Source organism: Pavona decussata, unplaced genomic scaffold, assembly GCF_977016875.1.
Source record: "Pavona decussata unplaced genomic scaffold, jaPavDecu1.1 SCAFFOLD_223, whole genome shotgun sequence".
Classification (NCBI taxonomy): domain Eukaryota; kingdom Metazoa; phylum Cnidaria; class Anthozoa; order Scleractinia; family Agariciidae; genus Pavona; species Pavona decussata.
The window spans coordinates 3,873,200-3,897,500 of NW_028145628.1; the positions used below are offsets into that span (position 1 = coordinate 3,873,200).

At 38.1% G+C, this 24,301-nt stretch overlaps 1 protein-coding gene and 2 long non-coding RNA genes across 6 annotated transcripts in view; 2 read left to right on the forward strand and 1 right to left on the reverse strand.

Moving 5' to 3' along the window:
• LOC146459248 (uncharacterized) overlaps positions 1-1,339 on the forward strand; it is a 28,780-nt gene extending 27,441 nt beyond the window's left edge. Inside the window, exon 4 of the long non-coding RNA XR_014858022.1 lies at positions 1,191-1,339. This is a non-coding gene — a long non-coding RNA (uncharacterized LOC146459248). The remainder of the gene's footprint in view (positions 1-1,190) is intronic.
• LOC146459249 (uncharacterized) overlaps positions 1-19,867 on the forward strand; it is a 38,147-nt gene extending 18,280 nt beyond the window's left edge. The window contains exons 1-5 of one of the 4 annotated variants that reach the window (XR_014858023.1): positions 5,028-5,052; positions 6,260-6,400; positions 17,792-17,909; positions 19,112-19,274; positions 19,719-19,867. This is a non-coding gene — a long non-coding RNA (uncharacterized LOC146459249). Of the gene's footprint in view, positions 1-5,027; positions 5,053-6,259; positions 6,401-17,791; positions 17,910-19,111; positions 19,275-19,718 lie in introns of those variants that run through there. The other 3 variants (XR_014858026.1, XR_014858024.1, XR_014858025.1) reach the window with 3 other exon arrangements.
• Positions 19,868-20,292: 425 nt separating this feature from the next.
• LOC146459251 (uncharacterized) overlaps positions 20,293-24,301 on the reverse strand; it is a 9,395-nt gene continuing 5,386 nt past the window's right edge. Inside the window, exons 4-6 of the mRNA XM_085089779.1 lie at positions 23,551-23,596; positions 22,170-22,299; positions 20,293-21,075 (exon numbers count right to left, since the gene is read on the reverse strand). Of these exons, the coding sequence (XP_084945905.1) occupies positions 20,897-21,075; positions 22,170-22,299; positions 23,551-23,596 (355 nt within the window). The 3' untranslated portion in view covers positions 20,293-20,896. The remainder of the gene's footprint in view (positions 21,076-22,169; positions 22,300-23,550; positions 23,597-24,301) is intronic.

The following is a 24,301-nucleotide window of genomic DNA, read 5'->3' on the forward strand; positions in this document are numbered from 1 at the left end:
TGGCGCGGGCAACTGGGGATGAGATTGTGATCTGATTCGACTCAAACTGCCGTCGATGTTTTCTATGTTCTATACTCTTACAGACCTTAAACGTCAAGTGGAACTACGAGCCGCGGGCGAGTGGTTGCAGTCTCAGATTTTGAACATTTTATGGCGTCATTTGGTATAGACCATACAAAACTGCCGTAGACTTGTTTTTCCCCAACAACATGGAAAAAAGTCCGAGCACACTTTGCTTTATTTTCCGGTAATTCACCCATTAATGCTACCTTGGATCATGCACATTGCATTTTACGCTAGCCTGTGAGCAAGTTCTCTATTAAATCAGCCACGAAAGGATTATAGTGGGAGCTACGAGCGATGCTCACCGCGAGAGGATTGGGGCTGACCTAATAGAGAGCTTGCCTGGCCCCGCTCCTCCCCCTCGGCAATATTTTTTTCCTTTTTATTGTCTTGCAACCATCTGCTTTAATTCAATTTTTACATTTCATCATCTTACCTAACGTTAGGCAGTGAGTGGTTGTATTGATTTGCTATTCCAAGATATATTTTCTAAGTTCCGCAGCTTGCTAATAACGAATATCTGCTTCCTGACAGGACAAGTTTGACGAGGCTGACGGAAATAAAGATGGACTCGTTTCGCTACACGAGCTACGTGAGGCAATGGATAAAAGTAGCGGCCAGACTGTCCCTACAATACTCGTTAAAACATACCTGTCAAATGCCGATGAAGACGGAGACGGGAAGCTGGACCGCGAAGGTACAAGGGAAGGGGTTTGGCTTGGGGACGAGGCATGTCGGGCCTTTTTATTTAGTCTAGGTCCACCATTTTGGAATGGGGCAAACGAAATGCAAGTCACTGTACTTTATGCATGGACGAAACGCGGAATCCGGCATCTTGACTAATTTTGATTTATTTTAAAATAATTCATAAAGAGAAAACAAAGCAGATCACTCTGGTGAAGGAAGTTGGGAAACGTTATGATTATCACACAATGTGGTGAACATTTGCTTTAAATTTCTCCATGGATTACTAATGGTTCGAGAAGCTCAATTAAAAGTTCGAAAGAGTGTTTCATCCAATTTCCAATTAGAGCTCGAAGCCGTTGCTTAAAAAAACTCGGCTGCAGTTTTGTCAACCCACTTCTGTGTTTGGCTTAACAGCACTGCTATTTTTTCTTTACTTACAGAATTTAAAGCGGTGCCACTCTAAAAACGAAAGCGTGAAGTTACCTGCTGAAAGATAAACAAGGTGGTCGCAGAAGAGGACATAAACCTGATAGCTTGTAGTATACTGGGATCTTGATTGACAAAAATAAATGAAACTACGTTGGGTTGAGCTGTCGTCTCCTTTCTCTGTTTCGCAGTTTTATAAAATTTCTATTATTACAATTTTATAAAATATTTGAGATAGTACGCGCGCTCTCATTGGTCGATAGGTGTGTTTAGATGAGAGTATGTAAACACGGTTGTGACGTCACGCTTTCTGTGTCTCCCGGCACAATTTGAAAACATTTCAAAGCTTTCGCAAGACTCGCAAAGTAATTTCAAGTACAACTGTTAAGGAAATGGTGAAAAATTTCCCAAAATTTTGATCGGGGTTTGCCTGTCTCCTCCCCCCTGAACCCGAGGGAAAAAAAGCAAAAGAAAGAAGAACCACAGCGCTTTGCCTGCCTCGCTAGACAACCTCGTCGAGGGAGCTGAAGTGAAGACGACAAAATATGCAACAAATACGCAGTAAATTTTTTTCAAGGTTTTGCATCTGAGTACCACAATAAAATTCTCTAAAAGACATTCTTTATTCAAAAAATGTACACGAAAATGAACACAAAACTATATGCTACAGGCTATAAGTTTAAATGTTTCAAATCAAACTTTGTACGGCCGGTTGCAGTGTTTTGGCTGTCAAATTTGTATAAAATGTATTTTCTCTGAGACTTTCTCAGCGTAATAATCTACTGCTACGATTACTATTACCAGCAGCATCTTCACAGTCTGGATCCGCTGCTTGTGCTATGATTCTTAAACAGCAAAACTTCACAAGGCACGATGAGCGATTCGACTTCTCAGCCATCTCAGGCTGCCACATCGGGCAAGTTCACGTAACTTTCAAGAGCGACCATGCACAGTGACATTCATTTTCAGCTTAAATAAACTCCTCATCTTGAAGTTCTTTCCTTACAGAATCGTATATTTTAAACATTTCTTATAGTTTTCACCGAATGTTCGGTATTTTTCTGTAAGATTGACGAGAATTCAAAGCTGAAATCGCCGTCATCCACACGGGGCTCGCTGACGCTTGCCACAAATTTCAACTTGATTTTGAGTTTTATAACGTAAATTTTGATTGGTTCGTGTGTTGTCAGATGCGCGTTTTCATTGGCTAGTAGCAAAAACGATTGTCCAGAGCGTGTACTGAGAACATCTATTTCAATCAAGAAATAAATAAACAAAATTTCCCTTCATTTGTCGAACTATTTTTTTAGAAATATTTTATAAAAGCAATAGAGGACTTTTTTCCCGTGTTTACATAGCCTCATCTAAACACTCAGGGAGTTGGGAGAATTCTCGAAAGCTATGCAAACCCTCGACTGCGTCTCGGGTTTGCATAACTGTCTCGAATTCTCCCAACCCCCCTCGTGTTTAGATGAGGCTATGTAAACACGGAAAAAGTCCTCTATTGCTTAAATAATTAACGTATTATTAAAACTTCCTCCTGTGTTGCAATTCGAAAGCAATCCTTTCACATATTGAACAATTTTTGTTCAGAGACAATTTTTTTTTACGGATAAAAACACAGAATCGTTAGAATCCTTGTAAAACTAGAAGAAAATGATCTTTTATTACAAAAACTATAAAGAGGCAAATGCAGTTGAAGCATCCACGCACGGATTGGAGAGGAAAATTATCCAGGGAAAAAAGTAAAGGGGAAATGACTAGACGTTTTCCCTTTCGAGGGATGGGAAGGAGGTGGGGGGAGGGGAGGGAGGTTAATCCAGTGGGTATGTCTCTGTGGACATCCCTCTACTCCCTGACCACCAACACCACACGTGTGGGGTAGGATACTCAAACTAATTATTAGAAAAAAACTAACGATATAATGTTCCGACGTTTCGGCGACGTCATGACGCCATTCTCAAGGAATGAATAATACAAGCGAGTTCAACAGAGTAAGATCTTAGATTTGCATTAATGGCGCGGATCGAATCAGTTTGTACATTCAAGCGTGGTCTTAATTGTTTTATGTACAGCATTTCGTTAATTAAACAATCAAATTTGTTCCTGCATTTTTTCAGTACTTAGAAAAAGCTAAACGTTGGAACATCATATCGTTAGTTTATAGTTGCCTGTGTATTTCTAAAGTATTATTAATTAAAACCGTATTTCCAGATGATCATTTGGTAGAAGTAGTGTAGGCTGACCTGCTCCCACTGGGCTTGGAGTCAGTCTGTACCAAAACTGAACATCAGTATCACAGCCTTGTCCAGGATCACAATAGAATTCATATATCATTGTGTTTTTAGGTGGATTCCAACAGCCGGTAATTTTACTCTTCAAGTAAGAATAAAGTCAAGTCAATACTGGACATAATAATACAGCATAACAGGAGCAGCAGACAGAATGATCTAAGCCCAAGCCAAATGGCTAATTGAAGGGGTGCCTGGAAAAAAGCCCTAAAGTGACTGATAAATTACTAGATTCTCCTGCCAAATTGCCTTGTATTTGCTTGTGAAACAAAAGGAGAATTTGACCTTACATCAAAAGTCACTTAACGCTTTATTCCATGCACCCCTTCAATTAGTGAAGGCACTTAGATCCAGTTTCTATAGCATGAAGCTAGTAGGGGTATTACTATCAGAACCCTCATGGATGGGATCACATGATACCCACCAATAAGCAACTAGGAGCATTACTGCTCCCCCCTGGATAGAAGCACCAGTACAATAAACAGCGTCACTGAAATTAGAATCTCGTCCCCGAGTGCGAGTGATAACCGTCATTGCAACGTCATCGTCGTGTGTGTAAGCATTTTTACACTGGAATCGGACGCGTAAACCATCCTTTTAAGTCTGGTATTCAACCGTGGCGCAAGCCGCCATAAAAACTCCATACAAACACTGAGGAAGGCAACCGCAAGTAGCCTCATTCCCAGGCTTCATCGCGGCTATCGAACGAGGACGGAGGCCTGGGAACGAAATCGCTCAGGCCGACAGGCTCAGCGGGTGACGTCACATTCGATGTTTGACAACGCGCCAAGGATGACTGGGAAGAGGCTGAAGCCCAAGCATAAGGAATCGTCTCGAACGGTTGAAAATCAAGACAGGTGTGGAATTGATATCTCAAGCACGAGAAAAACTGTTTCATCCGATTTCTTAAGACCAACTTGAGGTGTTTGGAAATCGGATGAAACACGCACTCTTTCAAGTGTTTGATATAGCTTCTCAAACCATTAATAATTCTTGGAAAAATTCAAAGCAAAAGTTCACTAAAAATTTTGTGATAATTAGCATCACATTTCCAAACCTTTGTTTTCTCTTCGTGAATTAGTAATGATTCGAAAACCTTCGTTCGTATCGATTTCTTCGCTATCATCTGTTTAGTTAAAATTATAGATATTAATGTCCACTTCATCCACCGTGTGGTTCATAAGAACTTTTGGAGTTTGCTAACACGTATTTGCTATTCAACAACGATACATCACTTTCTATACATGTATTTAAACTCTACGTTGTATTTTCTTAGCAAGACCGCAAGGTATTTTGGTTATGAACGTGTTAACCAATCACCTTGCAACGCGAGCTATCAATCAAAATCCATGTCACGACTTTCTGCCAATGGCCATGAACTTTCTGTCCCAGTCACATTTCCGTATGTTCATAGTGTATGGACACTATGAAGTCCGCCACATCAGCTCGTGGGATGAACATTGCCGCGTTTGGTACAAACTGGCCTTCAACGACTGTATAGTCAGCTTTGGCTGGATCTGTTTTGAAGAATACAAGAATACAAATCTCCAGGCCGAACTGGGATGATGTCGGCCCATCTGTATTGGTATGTATTGCTTAATGTCTTAGTAGTTTGTACTTATCATTTCTACGGTGGATCAGTGTTCTCCTAATCGGTCGCTGATTTGTTAAAGTCATTATTATAAGTCAAAGTATAGCCTGCGTAGCAGTCGTTTCCGTTTCCTTTGAGCCAAGCGGGACAAGCACGAAAGACGCGCGAGGGCATTGGGCGAAAAGGAGCAAAAAAGTCCTTTTCGCCCAATGCCCTCGTGCGTCTTTCGTGCTTGCCCCGCTTGGCTCAAAGGAAACGGAAACGACTTCTACGCGGGTTAGTCAAAGTACATGTACAAAAACATGTTTTTAGCGATTATAATTACCCACGTGGTTTGTAAGTGGCGCACTACTTATTCGAACACTATCTGATAACTGTTTGACATCGATATTAAATTTTGTGACGTCATCTCTCAAGGCAGTATCTGCTAGATTTTGAAACACGGTGTCTGCAATGTTGTGATATTTGTCAGCAAAAAATGTTGTTATCCTAAAGCTACTTGAGTTGCTTAAGAATTACAAAAAGGCGCTCAAAATGAAAACAGCGAAAAGATGAGAAAAGTTGCCTAGCAACTTGTTGACAACCGTAATAATTAAAATCTCATTAACAGAAAAACGAAATCATAGGCAAACACACGCGTTTGGCTTAGGTAATGGATAGTTGCTTATTTAACAATTTCACTTTTATTAACATAGTCCACACAAAAAAGAACTAAACTGCTGAGAAGTTTGTACATATGGCCTTGTCAGTGTTGTTTAGTGCTCGGAAGGATCGGAGGATCCAATTTTAAGGCAAATTTCTAACGGCGCTCAAATTTCAGCTAGGTTGAGGGAGAACACAGACTAAGATTGTGTTGCCATTGACGACGATTTGCTGCCTGAGCGCAATTACACCATATCACGTGGGTGGGAGAATAATGCAGTCGAGAGGGCCAAAGATGAGAAATACAAAATCACAAAGATCATTTCAGCCAGGTTGGTAATTGAAGTCTTCATTTAAGGTTTTCAGGTTGCTTGGCCGGGCTGAAACTTTCTGCGACGTTAAAACTTTTTCGTGACCGGGTCCTCAGAAAGCTTTTTTATTTGATTACCCTCTGTGGGCAGTTACAACCTATAAAGTGTTGCCATGTACTTTGCCTTACAAACGTCAATCTGGAGTGACGGACATTTAATATGCTCTTATTAAATTTTCCACTGTTTAGAGGCAACAAAGGCAGCACTTTACTTGTTTCTGCATTTCATTTGTCGAGAACGTGATCTCGATCCACTCATTCTGGTCTCATCTGGACTCTCATTTCACGTTTTAAAAGGAAAGGTAAAGAACGGGCTTCAGAAAAAGTAAGGTAAGGAAAACTGTTACATAGATGGGTCTCCGGCAGCTGAACGATCACACTCAGTGTGCGTTCGGTTGACCCTATTCTGGAATAAGAATACATGCAATGATGACAAGAAAACCTTCATGAAAGGTTTTTGTTAATGGAGTACAAAATGGCCCTTAAATTATCGTGAATCAACCAAAGTTTGCAGAAATGGAGTCCCAAATTTACCTAAAAAGATAAATCTAACAGCTATTCCGTTTATAAATTCCTGTTTCGGAACACGGTCAATAGAACGCAACCTTAAGGTTTAAATGTTGGCTTTAATGTGAGTGACAATATATGTAAATGTGGGAAGCCTACTGTTTGGTTTTTAGGATAGTTTACAATTATATTTACAACAGCCAAATCTGCTTACAAGCTCGGATAAGCGATGGATCATTTTTATCACCCAGTTTCGTGTTTGGTGATGCGATATATTATCAGAGCTACCCATCGAGACAGTGATGAGAATCGTTAAGCACATTTTATACTTAGAATGTTGACTCCTGTGTTTCTAGATCGTTTTGTGGGAGCTAATAGTTAGTAAGGTCTTTTCGTATCGCTTCAGCTGAAATTTACATCGCAGAAATTTTCAGGGAACGGTGTCTTAAATTCTTCGAATTTTACAACTGAGCTGTTGCTGGCTTTATGAAAGTGCTAGCTGAACTTTTTTCGCATTTTTGCCACACAAAATGTGTCCCCGGAAAACGAAAGGAATCGTAACTTTTCCAGTGTTATGAAATTTTCAGAGCTAACATTTTGCCGAAGAGGATTCGGTTAGATATTTTCTTAGGCCGGATTAAGGTCTAATCCCGAACACTCCCCTGAAATTTAAATGAGGCGCATGATGTCCTTGTATTATTGGTTGGATGAAAATGATTGATCTTTGTCGAGGGCTTTTACAGGATGTCATGTACAACATTGAAAACCACCTTTACAGCATAAAAACATCCCCTTTAATAGTGAGACAGTAATGGGTTTCATACAAGTTGAAGACTTGGAATTGTTAAGACACGTTGTACACGTATCTGCGTAAAGCGGTCACCTCCTGACGTGGTCCGTATGAATATTTGCGTTTCCAATGCACACTTCGGTGCGTACGTCGCTTAGCTTTAGCGCTATCGAAACCTGTTCAGACTGAAGTGAATGTCGAATGACGTCGGGCACCATTTTAACTGCAAAACTTCGCTAAAAATCTAGGATGAATAGTCCTCAGTCTACTTATAACATATTCACCCGTTAAAGTGTCACAGCGCCAGATATGTCTTTTTCCCCTTTGCTTATTTTTCTCAATTAAATTAACATCAGTAACGATTTTAAGAAACATTTTTAAAATGAAAACGAACAACGTTTCGATGTTCTCAAGGCTCATGTGGATGTCGAAACGTTGTTAGTTTTCATCATCTCTTATTTTCATTTTAATTAAAATCCGCCAGAGCATTTTTAGACTCCTAAATCAAAATTCTGTTAAAACTACTTTATGACCACCCTTAATAAATATTTATTACTCTCCCAGCGAAAGCTAATGTGTATGACTTTTCTGTTTCTTTTTTGTCTTTTCTATTTTACTAGCCTGTTTTCTTGTATTTTATTCGAACGCAGTTCTGTAATCAAGGATCTCCACTTGTTTATATTTTGTTTCTAGTTTGAGCATGAACACGTCCTTTAGTAATTACGTGACAAAATAAATCGATACCGAAATCAATGTAAAAAAATCTTAGATATCGGGAAATGTTACGCTTTCGGATCGATTTGTATAAACTGGTACCGCCTTTGCCTAGTTCCTAGGCTTCTATCTGTTTTTCATCTCGGTCAATCCGTTTCGGGTCACGTGGTCCGAACGAAAAAGCGAGGCCTAAACAAAAATAAAAAATTGACTCATTTTTTTCTGGCGCGAAATTTCACGTTGAGTGGTTCGCACCATGGCGGAAAAATTGGTAGAAGTGGTAAGTTGGAACTCATTTTCGACGCAAATGCTCGGGTCGATAAGTCTCTTTCGAGTGTGTAAGAGTAGTTAATTTATATTATTTTTGAAAAGGAAACAAGTGGACCATACGGTACGGATTTATCCTTTAGAAAGCACCTTTTCGACGAGCAAATTGAGGGTAAGCATAAGTTTATTTAACTTGGAAATGAGCGATTGGCTTCACCGTTGAAATCATCATATTATAATAAAATGCTCTCTATTTTCAACCGCTTATTTACTACGTTTTTAGAAAGCGAACCAGAGAGTGTGATCCAGCAATTTGGTAGTTTAACAACACCTTCGAAGGAGAAACGCGAAGGTAAGCCTTCTTTTAAGTTTGAACTTTATACTTTTCACAGGGACTATACGGAGGCTTTTTTTCTTCATTTTTGCATCATACAGCAAAAGAATTAAAGTCCTGACCGGTTTTTAATTTTCGATACATTATTCGGTTGAAGAAAAAGTTAAGAGAACTTTCATATTTCAGTCGCAGTTGTTAACATGTTGTTAAAGCTCCGTCGGAATAAGGTTGCAAGAGCTTAAATCGATGGCAAGTGGTCCATGCATTACATTTTCAGGAGTTGGCAAAGATGGCAACAGACGATCTACAATTACACATGCATCCACATGGGGTTGTGAAACCATAATATAGGGAGCTTAGGCCCGGTTCATACGTCGAACTTTACATGAGCCGAACCTAATACCTATTAAGTTCGGCAGTTGATTCAGACGTCGAACCTAACTGAAGTCGAACTTAATTAAAGCTCAAGTGAGAAAGTAGATTTTCGTGGTCAGCGGCTGTTGTTTTTCTCAACAAGATTCAAAATGGCGGGAAAGATGAGTTCTGACATGGAAAAGCTTGTTTGGTAAAATGGAATTGGGGTGGTCAATAGTTTATTTTAATATTAGTTTTTTTTTATATTTCTTATAATTCTATTATATTTTTATATAAAATTGTTAAATTCATGTAAAGCGCTTTTGATCATTTTAATGTTAAAAGGCCCTATATTAAGTGAATAAATTATTATTATTATTATTATTATTATTATTATTATTATTATTAAAATAATGAAGACAGGCCAAACATGGCTCCTATTGGTCGAGATAGCAAGAATATGACCTTCCATACTAATTTGCTCTTACGAGTACGTCTTTCAAAGATCTCCCTTTTCTGTACGAAAGTAGGGAAGGGTCTTTATAGATCTCTCTTAGCAGAGGCTGATTTTCTATCAAGTGCCATTTACTCCTCTGAATGGTCTTAGGTTAGGCACAGAAGGGCAATGTTCCGTAACAAACGGTTAAATGTTTTTGCGCTTTTTTTGTTTGTTTTGTAGTGCCAACATTCTTTCGCTGAAATTGACTTCTGAGAGAGTTTTATCAGACTATAAGGTTATCGAGGTAACCTCTGTAGCGTAATCTCTGTTTGAATAGAGTAATGTTTTCCTCAAATGTTGTTTTTGAAGATTTTGTTCTGAGAAGTTTTGACGCTTCGCCTTTGATAAAGCCTGTATTGGAAAGTTTCTGTCGGTTTGAAGTGCGTGTGCACATCAAGAATAGATTCTTTTTTTAAATCTTTCGCATCTCAGACAAGTATATTTAGTTGTTTATAAACAAGAAGAACAAGCACATTCCTCTTTTCCCGCCACCTTGTTCAGAATGAAGTCCTTTGCGCATGCCAAATCGATGGAACGCGCAGACCTATGGGATAGATATAATTTATATAATTTATACGTAACGTATGCATTTGGTTCGGCACATGTAAAGTTCGACGTATGAATCGAAGTCGAACTTTTGCCGTTCTATTCGACTGGCGCAGTCGAGTAGAACGGCGGGTCGACCCAAATACAAATCTGTCGATCCTAACTGATTCATACGTCGATCTTTACATGCGTCGAACCAAATGATCGGGTTCGGCTCATGTAAAGTTCGACGTATGAACCGGGCCTTAAGCAACGACGACGGCGACGGCAACGCCGCAAAATAATAGGTTTAATGAGCCAAAAAAAATCACTCTGCACGTGCGTTTTACATTTTGGCACATTTCATTGTCGTCCTCTGCAAAACAACAACGTGAAATGACCACATTCAAGGTTTTGTGGAGAACGTGGGCGCACGGCGGTGAATTTTTCATTTTCGTTCTTAACTTGTATGCCACTCCTACCAACTTGATTCCTGGATAGTTCGCCACTTTATTGAAATTTGAGCGAGTTGAAATAATCGCAAAGTAGCACAAATGAAATAAAGTTATATTTCCAGGTGGAGTTTTCGTTGCCGTTGCCGTCGTCGTTGCTTACCTCCTTAATAAAGTCCGCCATTTTGAAAAATAAAACAAACGCATGCGCAGTCTGTTTTTGTCTAGGCTTTCCCCGGCCGTTCGCCTCGGATACGTCACCGAAACGAATTGACCGTGAGGGCCTGGGAGAAAGCCGTACAGGGACTAGGCAAGGTGGTCTGAACATTCTCAACATTTTGGCTAATATAAGGTTAGGTCTAATTTCAGTAAAGAAAATATTTAATAATTCAGCGACGTCTACTTGACTCTTCGAATTTTGCTCTTGGTATTGTATTTCATTTATGACAGTTTTATTTGATTTGCGAGATGTCAATTCGTTGAACGTTTTCCAGATTTTACGTTAGTCTTTAACACAACTGTTGAAGACAGTGTTATAGTAGGCCTTTTAAGCAGACTTGATTTCCAGATTTACTTGATCTTTCGTTTTTCGAAACTGGTTCCATGTGGACGGATCTCTGGTTTTAATAGCTTTCCTCTTAAGCCGGTCTCTGAAGTTCATCCGTAATTCAAGGAGACTTAGAGGGCCGCGTGTGTTTAGTCTTCAATGGGGCATGTCTGTCGCAAACACTTATAAAAAGATCTTTCCATTTTTTTCCACATATCATTGGGGTCGTTTAAATTCCTTAATATCATCCCACGATTGTGTCAAAAATTTCGTTTCGGAAATTAGTAGAGTTAAAGTGTTTAAATTGCCTATAATTAATTAAATTAATTCTTTTTGAACAAACGGGAATTGAAATTTTACGGCATGCATAGACTAAGCTGTGATCGCTTATCCCAACGTGAGACACCCCAGAACAGATAATATTGTCTTGATGACTAGCAAAAATAAGATCAATCAAGGTGCTTGACAAAGGTGTGATTCGAGTGGGCTCATCAATTAATTGTATCAAACCATACATTTCGGTAAATGCTCAAGAGGGCCCTTGTATGAATATTATCACTAAATAGTAAATTACAGTTCATGTCACCAGCAGGATTATCGTCCACGTTTCCTTGCTTGAATATTAAATAGTTTTTAAAGATTAATTAAGATTTATGTGTATCATACCAGGTAAAGTAAAACAGTAAAGACCGGGAAGGAGAGAAAAGTGAGAAAGAATCAGCGGATACACCCATTATAGAACCATCAATATTGATCAGTCAATAATTTAACAAAATGAAGGTGGATATTAAATAAGTGTACCTTTTGTTTTTACTTTTTTTTAATATCAAAGCAAATAACATTAAACTTTGTGACTTTTCCTAAAAGTTATCTGGGATCAATTTATTATGACAATTGATTGCTCACGTCACTTAATGTTTCCATGGCAGCAAGATTTTGATAGCCTGTTTTCAGTTTCTAAATTTGGATTTATTTTAACTTAATTTGAGAAATTTTAAAGCTTATTCTCGTAGCATTTTACATTTTACACCATTTTGATTCTTATTTAGTGGTTTAGATAAATTTTGAACCAGTTAAGCCGTTTTCTTTTCTCCCTCAAAAAATCCAAGATGGTGGCTGTGAAGAGCAAATTCCGCAATTATATCGTGATGTGACCTCATCAGTTTGCTTTGCTGACCTCAAAAGAAAAGTGTGGGATATGCTATATACATGTAGCCTCAACGGCTACGAAGGTACGAAGGGAAGGTAGCTCCACTTCGAGGGTCGGGAACGACAAAAAGCTGGGCAAGGTGAATGGGGCTTAGGAAAGGAGCATGCATAAAAACAAGGAAGAAGTTAAAAACAAGCTAGCCATATTCAGTGTCACATTCACTCGCAATGAGCTCGAGTGAATGTGACTTCATAAGTTTGGTTAGTTACCATTCTGTCGGCAATTTGCTTGCACTACTGAGCTGAATACCACCTTTGACACTGAAATAATGTTCTTTTTATAAATATTAAAAAAAAAAAACTTTTGCGAGTTGTATTCATTTCTTTGTAACTTCGTGAAAGATACAGGAGCAGGAAAAAGAGACCTGTTTTGAAAATTTTTCAGAATAAACATGCAAGACGGTAAAGCAGGAGATCTTGGGGTTATCCACTGGCGAATTACAACCGTAAAAGCCGAGGCAAACATAAAAGAACAAATCCGCTGCAGTGCTGTTTACCATCCAACTTTCACTGTCGGGAACCAACCCGGTATCTGTAGCATTTATCAACTTGAGGTATTGCTTTTCCCCCTTGGAAGGGATTCTAGTCCATCCCAAGGTTGCCCTTACATGGTAGCACGTCGCCGATATCCGTTGGATGAAGAGAGACAATGTGTAGCAACGTTTTTTGGCTAAACAAGCAAAACAGCAATGCAGAGCCAACCTAGCCTCCCCTCCCCATCGAATGCCAGATTGAAAGTCCGACGCGCCTCCACAGTTTGATTGTCATCATCATAATTGTTATTTAACCCTTTCTAGAATGACCTTTGGACGTACTATCTATCCTCCAAGGGATTTTCTATTTTCTGGAAAGTCCGCCTGTCAAAGTCAAAACTTGGTTGCCATGGTAGCATCAAAGTCAATCGACACTGAACAAGCACGTCAAATTTTTCCCAGATAAATTTTTGAAATAGCCTTGAAGTTTCAGGGCGTTTTCTCAATTATTACTGTAAAAAGTTATTCAGGTTCAAAGTTGCCGCAGCAGAACCCCCCCCCCCCCCCCCGTCTAGATATAGATAATATTCATGAAGTCGTATTATTACATCAAATTATCTTCCTACTAAGGCCGTGTAAAAAAAATACACTATGATGAAACAATACTGATTATAACTGATAAGTATAAACTATAACAAACAATCCTGCTAGATTCGATAAAAGTGTAATAAGAAGCCTTAACAATGTTCTTGAAGTTACAGACAAGCTGAGTGTTTGCTAAAAGATATGTAATTTGAATGTATTGAATTTGTAAAAGTTGTTGAAAGAATTTATCAGGGGGAATTAGCTGGCTCTCTTCAACAAAAGGATTCAACTGTTTACAGTGACTCTTCTTTATTCTCTATAAGACTTACACAAAGTCAGTTTACTCTGCTTTACACTCAACTCTGCGCTAAACTAGATAGCACTCATTTTTATACTGACTAGACAACCACCTGCTCAACATAAATTTAATCTTACGTAATCCTTCTGTGATTGGCTGCAGGGAGCTTTTTTGCATCCATGCCTTCGATCTGTTAGCTGAGCCTAAGACATTTTCCTAGAGAAAGTTCACCGTAAAGCTTGGGTTGTCCAGTCAACACAAAACAGAGAGACCAATATAAAAATTACAAAGTTCAGACTTACACAGAAAAGTTTCACAAAAATTATCTGAAAAACACTAAAAGTTGTTGCTTAAAAATTGTACAAGTAGTTGATTCGTTGAAGGTGTTAGCCTTCTTCATCGAAAACGATTGGCTAAACTTTTCCATAAATTAAGTGAGTACGTGGTCCTCAAGTTATATATTCAGTATGTGGTTGATAGCAGAATTACAACAATGGATATTTATCTTCATAATCATCCTAAGATCATAGTACTTACTTTAAAAAAACACCTTAAAAGTACAGATATTGTTATTTGATATCTTCATCTTTAAAATGAACATCAGCTACCATGAATTCGTAAGAAAATTGAAGAGAGCCCTAACCAGGATTCATGATGATTAAAAAATTTTTAAAACGTTCTCTGGTTAAAAATTGAAAAAGTATGAACTTTCGACAACCGTCCTGTGAATTGTCTTCAACGAATAAAATATGAAGTAAATAAATAAAATTCCTTTAACTATTTTAACCCAAAATAATTTCGTTGTAAATATATATTTTCATCACTGACAATTTTTATCATCTAACAAAGCATTGCCAACTGCATATCAGGTATGATCAGATAGTGTTGATTACACAGAAAAAAAGCGCTAAGAAAAGTTTAAACACTCCAACAAGGTCCAATAGTCCAACTGTTAAACGGGAAATGGATAATAGCTACAAAAAAGGTTTTAAGCACTATGGAAAGTGAGAAAAGTAGAGGTACTCTTTTTGATAGCTTCAACCTTCAAGGAGGGGTTCGCTAATTAGTATGATTGACATTCAATTTTAATCGCAAATATTAACCGACTGCCACAAATTATTGAAAGCTATTGAACAACTAAAACAATACGTTAAAATTAGTTTCATAGCAGAATTGTAAATTTAAATTACAACAACCCATTTTACAGTTGTGTCCTTCGCATACGAGGCTGGGATGACTTTGTTTTTATACAAACCTCCCTGCTTTTCACGTGTAACTAGTTTTCATTTACATTTGAAAATCAGTGAAGTTTGTATCAAGCAAAGGTCACCGTCAATCTCGTTTCCAATCAAAAGGCTAGGTCATTAAGGATGCAATTGTAAAATAGACCATGATTGTTTCACGAGATGGACAGCCATTGGATGTTATTTGTCTGCATCTTGACGTGTTTTATAATAAAGTAATTCCACATTCAAATATCGTATAAGCTTTTATAAGAGTAAAAGATTGGTGGCACAAATCATTTCACAGCATATTATTGATCGAGAATCCATCTCTACTTTTCCTCTCTGGTCTCGTCCATCCTCGTCAGTTCAGGATTTTTAAGACATATAAAGGTAAGACTATAGAATGTAGAATAGTGTGTGTGCTTTTTACAAGTGAGTGAGAGTACCAAGGTTTGGTCGGATAAAAACTGGAAAACTCAAAGAATCATTAAACATGTCGCTTGCATTGGAATCGTCACTGAAGATTTCATCCGAAGACTGAAAGTTATAATTTTACCCTGTACAACGTAATAAACAGTAAAAACGGAAAAATAATACTCAGTCATATCTTTTTTGAAGAATTGGAACACTTAAGCATTTCATCCACAGACTCAAAAGTTTGAAACACCTGGACCCAGTTGTTCAAACAGTGGATGACTTTACCCAGCGGGTGAAATGTTTTTATTTTTTAAGGAGACGAAGAAATTGCTACAAGATAAAGCCAGGTCCAGACTGTGATTGATTTTCATTTAGCGTTTGGAACACATATTTTGTTATTCATTTTAACACCGTTTTTCTTAAGTTTGTCTTAGTTGTAATTAATTTTAGTTAGATATTAACGGATAAAGAGCCACTCTGTGGAAATGCAGTTAATAAAGTCTTTATTATTATTATTATTATTATTATTATTATTATTATTATTATTATTATTGTTATTATTATTATTATGTATTGGTTGGATTACAGTTTATCCACTGGATAGAGATATGCGCTCTTTGAACAACCGGGGCCCGTTAAACACTTTCCACACGAGCCTCCTCGAGCAGTTAGCTCGTGGACGTGCTAAATATGAAGAAAACAACAACAACAACAACAATGCACATTACTGCTCATTAACGTTTAAACGGTCAAAGTCACAAAAATTAGATGTCTAAGCATAGTGTTGTAAGTTTCGTTGGATTATTTATAAACAGTCATGGCGTTAGTTTTGTATGTAGTATAGATATTGTATCTTTATCAACAGTGTAAGTATCGTAATTATTACAAGTAGTGTAAGTAGTTAAAAAAAAAACACAGCTCATACATTTCGCCAAATTTCATAAAGGTAGAAACGTTATGCAAATTTTTTCTGTCGTAATTCAGTTAAATCTAAGATAAGCACTTGAACCGTTTCTTTGGCAATATCAATTTTTAATTTTTTTTTTTTAATCTTATCAAGTGATCTAACAATGCTCAATCAAACAGCCAGTTGGAGTCCAGTCAACAACCTTCATTTAACCTACAGTTTAAATCATAGGAAAGTTTAAACAACGTTGGTAATTAACTCAAGAGATGAGAGAACGAGGCCTTCCCCCCCCCCCCCCCCCGCCTTACAATTGACTGCTGGAGATATCATCTAACTTAGACAACATCTCTGCTATGTAATGCCACGTTTCATTTAAACCAAAACCTCTCTGAATTATAATATTTGTGTGTCAGATCGGAGAAAGAAGAAGTCTTTCTCTGTAGTATGACAGCCATAGGTATTAAAACATCGTAATGTTTTAATACAGCTTTTAATTGGTTAAATTTTACTGTTTATAACACGTTTATGGCCATGAATAGCAAGAAGAACTGGGAAAACGGAGGAACAACTGAACAAACCAGAAACGCAAACGAACGAACAAACGGAAGCCTGAGCAAACGAACATCCGAGCGAGCAAACGGATAGCTCAATGACCGAGTTAACGATCAAACGATCCACCGAGCGCTCGCCGGCGAAACATGACGAACGAACGAGAAACCAAGTTAACGAACCCACGAAACTAGATGAATAGCTGAACAACCGAGTGGAAAGCTCTTTTGTTTGCAGTTCCAAGCGTTTATAAGAATCGATTTTCTGATATTCTAGTGCAAACTTAAAAGCGCTTATCTTTCCGGAACGAGTGGGAAGCAATGTAGCTTTCGTTCTCATTACTTTAACGTTAGGTAAATATTGAAAATCTTACGCACGTATTTTAGTGAGCTCACCAAAAAGAGAATTAAGAAAACAGCATAGATTGACGAAAGCAAAACAAAGCTCCGTCTGCTCAGAAGGTCTGTCATTCTCGTCAGGGGCACAGATATTTTGTTTGTTACAAGTGTACGGTAAAAGTCACCTAAAAGTATTTTTGAGAATTGTTCAGACAAGTTACTCGTAAGGTTATCGTCAGAAACTGAACCGTGTAGTTACAAACACGGTTAATTTAGTTGTTGTTCCGCCAGTAGATTGTTTGGTTATGAACAGATGCACACTTGTTTTAGATTCGTTTATTTCTGTTCCTACACACTGTAAATAGTTTTAGTATCTTAGTCAGGTTTGTAGTAGATAGGTGTCCTAAATTAGCTTACCGTAAATACATCGACACGCGCTGATAAAGTTATTATAAAGTAATAATAAAGTTTATTAATCATTAGTCGTTTTCAGGTCAGGTGACTAAGACATAATACAACGAAGTTTGTCAATAAGGAGACCGATAAAAACTGCCTTCCTTGGTTACAGGAAAACTGGACAAATGTTTTCCATTCAAACAAAAATATATAAAATTACGTTATCAGCGAGGTCAAGTCTGCTTGAGTAGGCTTACAATACTATTTTTACAAAAAGTCCGTGGCACTCAATGTCTTTCACCACAATTGCATCCCATATTTTTTCTTACCTCAGCGCCGGTGCACGAGAAAGAGGCTCCGTCATGGAAAATTCCAAGTTGTTGTTGTTTCTGCTGGTGGTGGCCATTTTTGTTTCCCTTGGAACAAGCAGGCCGCTGTTGGAAGAAGATGATGTAAGTTTTAAACAATTTTAGTCTTCAATCCTAGTGACTGGCGATCCAATCTCGCGCCCAGAGGTTAGTCAGACTAAGCAAGCAACCGCTGACCAAAAAGGGCGCGGGCAACTGGGGATGAGATTGTGATCTGATTCGACTCTAACTACCGTCGATTTGCAGTTTTCTATGTTCTATACCCTTATAGACCTTAAACGTCAAGTGGAACTACGAGCCGCGGGCGGATGGTTTCACTGTCAGATTTTGAACATTTTATGGCCGCATTTGGTATAGACCATACAAAACTGCCGTAGATTTGTTTTTCGACCTTTTTCCGCAACAACATCGAAAAAAGTAATAGCACACTTTGCTTTATTTTCCGGTGATTCACCATTGAATGCTACATTGGATCATGCACATTGCGAGTAAGTTCTCTATTAGATCAGCCGCGAAAGGATTATACAGTGGAACCTCGATTTAACGAAGTCGCTGGGGACCGGCCAAATTTGTTCGTTAAATCGAGGGTTCGTTATATCGAAAAACTCGATAAAACGAACTTCAGGAGAAACGACCAAAATGTTCGTTATATCGAGGATTGATTTGTAACACAGGTGACATCTGTCACGGAATTCAATGCTGATGTCGAAATACTATAGTACCAATGTCTATGAGAAATAATAAGCCGTTGACTGAAAGGCTGCTGTCTCTTTACCATAAGGATAAGAAGGATTTGTTGACTGTTGATCTGTTCAGCGTGTTGCGTGTCGCGTGTTGACATCGTAATTCGTTATATCGAGGTAGATTTTACGTTTGGGCTTCCGGATTATTTTCGTTATATCGAAGAATTCGTTATATCGAGGTTCTACTCCATACATTTTACTGTAACTTTGGCCGGGACATAGAATATCGTTCGTTATATCGAGGACTTCGTTAAATAGAGGTTCGTTAAATCGAGGTTCCACTGTAGTGGGAGCTACGAACGATGCTAGCCGCGAGAGGATTGGGGCTGACCTAATAGAGAGCTTGTGGCTCCACTCTTTCCCTTCGGCGAAATTCAGTTTTTCCCTTTTATTGTCTTGCAACCTTCTGCTTCAACTCAACTTTACATTTCATCATCTTACCTCACCTCAGGCAGTGAGTGGTTGTGTTGATTTACTATTCCAAGATAGATTTTCTAAGTTCCGCAGCTTGCATGCTAATAACGAATATCTGCTTGCTGACAGGAGAAGTTTAACGCGGCTGACGAAGATGGAGATGGACTCGTTTCGCTAGAGGAGCTAAGCATGGCAATGAATGAAAGTAGCGGCCAGAGTGTTCCTATAATGGTCGTCAAAACATACCTGTCAGATGCCGATGAAGACGGAGACGGGAAGCTGGACCGCGAAGGTACAAGGGAAGGGGTTTGGCTTGGGGACGAGGCATGTCGGGCCTTTTTATTTAGTCTAGGTCCACCATTTTGGAATGGGGCGAATTAAATGCAAGATATATACAGTACTTTGTGCATGGAAGAAACGCGGAATCCGACATCTTGACTAACTTTGATTTATTTTAAAATAATTCATTAAGAGAAAACAAAGCAAATGACTTTGGTGAAGGAAGTTTGGGAATGTTATCTTTAAGATTACTCACACAACTTGGTGAACTTTTGCTTTAAATTTCTCCATGGATTACTAATGGTTCGAGAACCTAAATCAAAAGTTCGAAAGAGTGTTTCATCCGATTTTCGAACAGAGCTCGAAGCCGTTGCTTAAAAGAACTCGGCTGCAGTTTTGTCGACGCACTTCTCTGTGTTTGGCTTAACAGCACTGCTATATTTTTCTTTACTTACAGAATTTAAAGCGGTGCCACTCTAAAAACGAAAGCGTGAAGTTACCTGCTGAAAGATAAACAAGGTGGTCGCAGAAGAGGACATAAACCTTATAGCTTGTAGTATACTGGGACCTTGATTGACAAAAATAAATGAGACAACGTTGGGTTGAGCTGTCGTCTCCTTACTAAACACCCCCCCCCCCCCCCACCCACCAATTTTTGCCCCCCTATTCCCCACCAAAGTCTTCTCAGCCCACTCAACTGAATCGAAGTGCACTTTCTTCGAATTTACAGCGTAGCCTATTTTCTAATATCTTCCACAAAGAAAAAAAGTCACTAATGTAAGTACTATAATTACATAAATCGACACCCTGACACATGATAAAGTTCAGTTGCCGTAGTTGCGGCATAAAGTCAGTCAGAGTCAGTTTGTTTATTTATTTCACTATTTGTTGTGTGCCCAACTGTTAGCACTGTAGTGATAAATACTTTGACACTTAAATAACGTTCTTCGGTTCATGATCCCCGGCATACAGTTGCCCAACATTACAGCCTTCGTTTTTTATCGTACTTTATAGAGCCAAACACTGTGGACTTAAGTTTTCAATCTTGTTTATTGTTATTTAGCTATTAAATCTCATTCACTAGTTTTAATGCCTACAAGACATACATAACACCTATACCGCAGATATATTTATTTAACAATATTTACTCTCATTTCATGAAAATGTTTGAAATTATTTATCGCTGATTATTATTTTTTATGTTGATAAATTATGAATCTGTTTCGCAGTTCTACAAAAGTTCTATTATTACAATTATAATTAACGTATTATTAAAACTTCCTCCTGTGTTGCAATTCGAAAGCAATCCTTTCACATATTGTACAATTTTTGTTCAAAGACAATTTTTTTTACTGATAAAAAACACAGAATCGTTAGAATCCTGGTAAAACTAGAAGAAAATGATCTTTTATTACAAAAACTATAAAAAGGCAATTGCAGTTTAAGCATCCACGCACGGATTGGAGAGGAAAATTATCCAGGGAAAAAAGTGAAGGGGAGATGACTAGACGTTTTCCCTTTCGAGGGATGGGAAGGAGGTGGGGGAGGGGAGGGAGGTTAGTCCAGTGGGTATGTCTGTGGACATCCCCCTTTTCCCTGACCACCAACACCACACGTGTGGGGAGGATACTCAAACTAATTATTAGAAAAAAAGTAAAACAACTGCAGAGGAAGAAATGTAAGAAAAAAACTCCAGGAATGGAGCGTGTATGCAGCACTTTTGACAGTAGTTTTTGATTCCACTGGTGGCGGAGCAGTTATCAAACTTTCAGGAAACTCAGAAAAATCACGAGCATTACACCAGTCATCTACATCTGAAAAAAAAAAAAGAAGATATTAATATTCAGTTTTAGCTTTTTACCTTCAAACTCGATAAATTTATTATTAATTATTTTAACACATGTAGCTTTCATAGAAATTTATGGTCACACTTTAGGAAAACCAAAAACGTTAAAGTGTAGAGCTCATTCAAACATCACAATATTATAACAAAATTAATAGGAAATTAACGCTCAATCAGCTTGTGAGCAACATGTTGTATTGAGCGTCACCATTCTGTAGCAAACGTGTTGCTTTACGAGTCAAATGAACCCATCCATAACATCAACCTCTCATTAGCCAATAGCTTTGGTCACACTTTCAGATCAATTCTAACCAAAACTTATATACACCCGTAGAACTCAGCTGAAAGATTTGAGATCAGATGACTTTTTTCCACGGTTTAGACTTTCACATACAGGCATAATGAACAGCTATGATTTTTGTTTTTGGTTTTTCTGAAACATAATGATTTAAATAACCCGTTGCAATTAGCATCATGCAGGTTAGTGGAATTGTATTTGTTCTTTTTATTATTTTTAACCTTTCTTTCCTGTCTCTTTTCCTTTTTGTAATCACTTTAATCCACCGACAACAAGCTACAATCTACCAAGTATTTGCAAAGTAGATTTTCATGGAATGGCTGCATACTTTTGTTACCAGAAAGGGCAACAAGATTAGTTAATGGAAAATATAAGAATTGATAAGAGTACAATAATCCAAGCTAAGATACAATTTAACACAAATTGAAACAGACTGAGTTTCTCTTGAGGAAAATTCTGAGCATTAAACATAATTTATATTATTTCAAAAGCTCAATTGATTGCTTTAGAGTTTTAAGGAGCACTCCAGATAAAACAATATTATAACAATAATATTGCTTTTCTAATCAACAAGAGTTGCCAGATAATTTCCATGATCTCTATTTTTGTGACCATCTCTAACCTTGAATGCTCAAATTTTTAATGAAACTTTCTGCAAAGGTTAATTAGATAAATGTGGCTGGGCCCATCAATTTATTTTCCAATTTGTGCAGGAATCGTATTTCTAGATGATCATTTGGTAGAACTAAGTAGTAGTGTAAGCTGACCTGCTCCCACTGGGCTTGGAGTCAGTCTGTACCAAAACTGAACATCAGTATCACAGCCTTGTCCAGGATCACAATAGAATTCATATATCATTGTGTCTTTAGGTGGATTCCAACAGCCGGTAATTTTACTCTTCAAGTAAGAATAAAATCAATGTCAATACTAGACATAATAATACAGCATAACAGGAGCAGCAGACAGAATGATCTAAGCCTTAGCCAAATAGCTAATTGAAGGGGCGCCTGGAAAAAAGCCCTAAGTGACTGATAAATTGCTAGATTCTCCTGCCAAATTGCCTTATATTTGCTTGTGAAACAAAAGGAGAATTTGACCTTACATCAAAAGACACTTAGGGCCTTATTCCATGCACCACTTCAATTAGTGATGGCACTTAGATCCAGTTTCTATAGCATGAAGCTAGTGGGGATGGCATGATACCCACCTACAGCTGTATAAGCAACTAGGAGCATTACTGCTTCCCCCCTGAATAAGGAAACCATTCAAGAACAATGCAAGATCCCAGACCTTCACTGTCAAATTGATTCGGTGATGCATACAAGACGAACAGCTTGTACCACATGACCCGAAATGGATTGCAAAACTAAGATGAAAGACAGTAAGAGACCTAGAAACTATATAGGCAAGATGGTATGCTAGTCCCACAAGATGTTATACAACTACATTAGTAGGAACCGTCCAACTGACAGTCCAATGTAACCCCTAAACCAGTCTTGCCTCCATATGGTGGGTTTAGGGAGGGGGGAGGGGGGGGGGGGGGTAAAAACCCAACAGTGAAAGGGGGTTTGAAGTCTACAGGAGGTAAAAGATCAGTGGGCAGGAAATGAAATACTCGACATGACAATACTGCGTGGCAGTTTGCAACAAAAAAGGCACAACACAAAGGGGCAGAAAGCAGTGTGGAAGGTACAGGAAGTGGTAAGATTTATCAGACGAAACTACAATTTCAAATAAAACAAGGCAATACATGGTGCATCAGCCCTTGCTTTGGTAAAATGTCCAGGAAGGGAGGGAGAAGGAAAAAAGGGTGGGAGGGAAGGAAGGCAGGTAGGAAGGAAGAAGGAAGGATTAGGAGTGAAGAATAGAAGGAAGGAAGAAAGAAGACAGGGGGTGGTGATTGTAATTAAGACAATAGCTCAGGTTCCTCATTTAAACATTGGGTTCTTATAACAATAGATTACCATTGTATGAGTATCATGACTTAAACTCATACAATGAGACTCTGAGAAAAACAACTTGGTAATACATAATTGCGATGCAAAAAACCTTGAATGTCAGGGTTAAGGTTGTATCCAAAACGCTCACCTAAAATCTTCAATCAACTTGGAATTTATTAATATAATTTTACATGATCCACAAACTTACCTGTCCACAACTTATCCTTGGATTTGGGGTTTTATTATTCCTCACACTGTACAGAGGAAAAAATATCAACAATTTACTACAGACACCTAAAATAATAAAATTATCAAATTTTACGTATTTTGTTTTTGTTTGGAACTGTATACTTTTTGATATGTTTTCCCCTATCATCCATGCTAAAATGACTGAAATCATTGATGAAAATGGAGACATTCAAATAAGCAGTTTCAAAAGTGGAGACTTTTGAAAATGGTGAAGTTAATAGCCTCACGTGACATTTGCTCCAGTCCAAATCTGGGCATCTACACATCTGTTACCTCAGATCCCAGTTGTTTTCATCGTTTGTGAGTTTTTTGGTGTGGACAAGAGTAAGTGATACAAAAGAGTTAGCGTGGACTAAAAAATATTTTCAATTGCTATGTTTTTGGCAAGACGAGAACAGAGACTTTTAAAAGCGTATTAGCATAGACAGGGCCCAAGTTTCTTTGTTTCATGCTTCAAATATACATGTATGGGTGGCAACTTACTGAAAGTAACAAACGAGGATGCAGTGTGTTGCTTTCAGGTTTTGCATGCAGTCTCTTTCTACCATTCAATAATATCACTTGAGATCTTACTACATGTATTTAAAGGAAGCACAATGCACCATGTACCATATTGTCCTAGTCCAATAATTGGTGCTTCACCGTGCTTCACTGCATAGCATTACAGTGTAGCTTTTAATCCCCATTGTTGAGTTCTTCTTGAATTCACT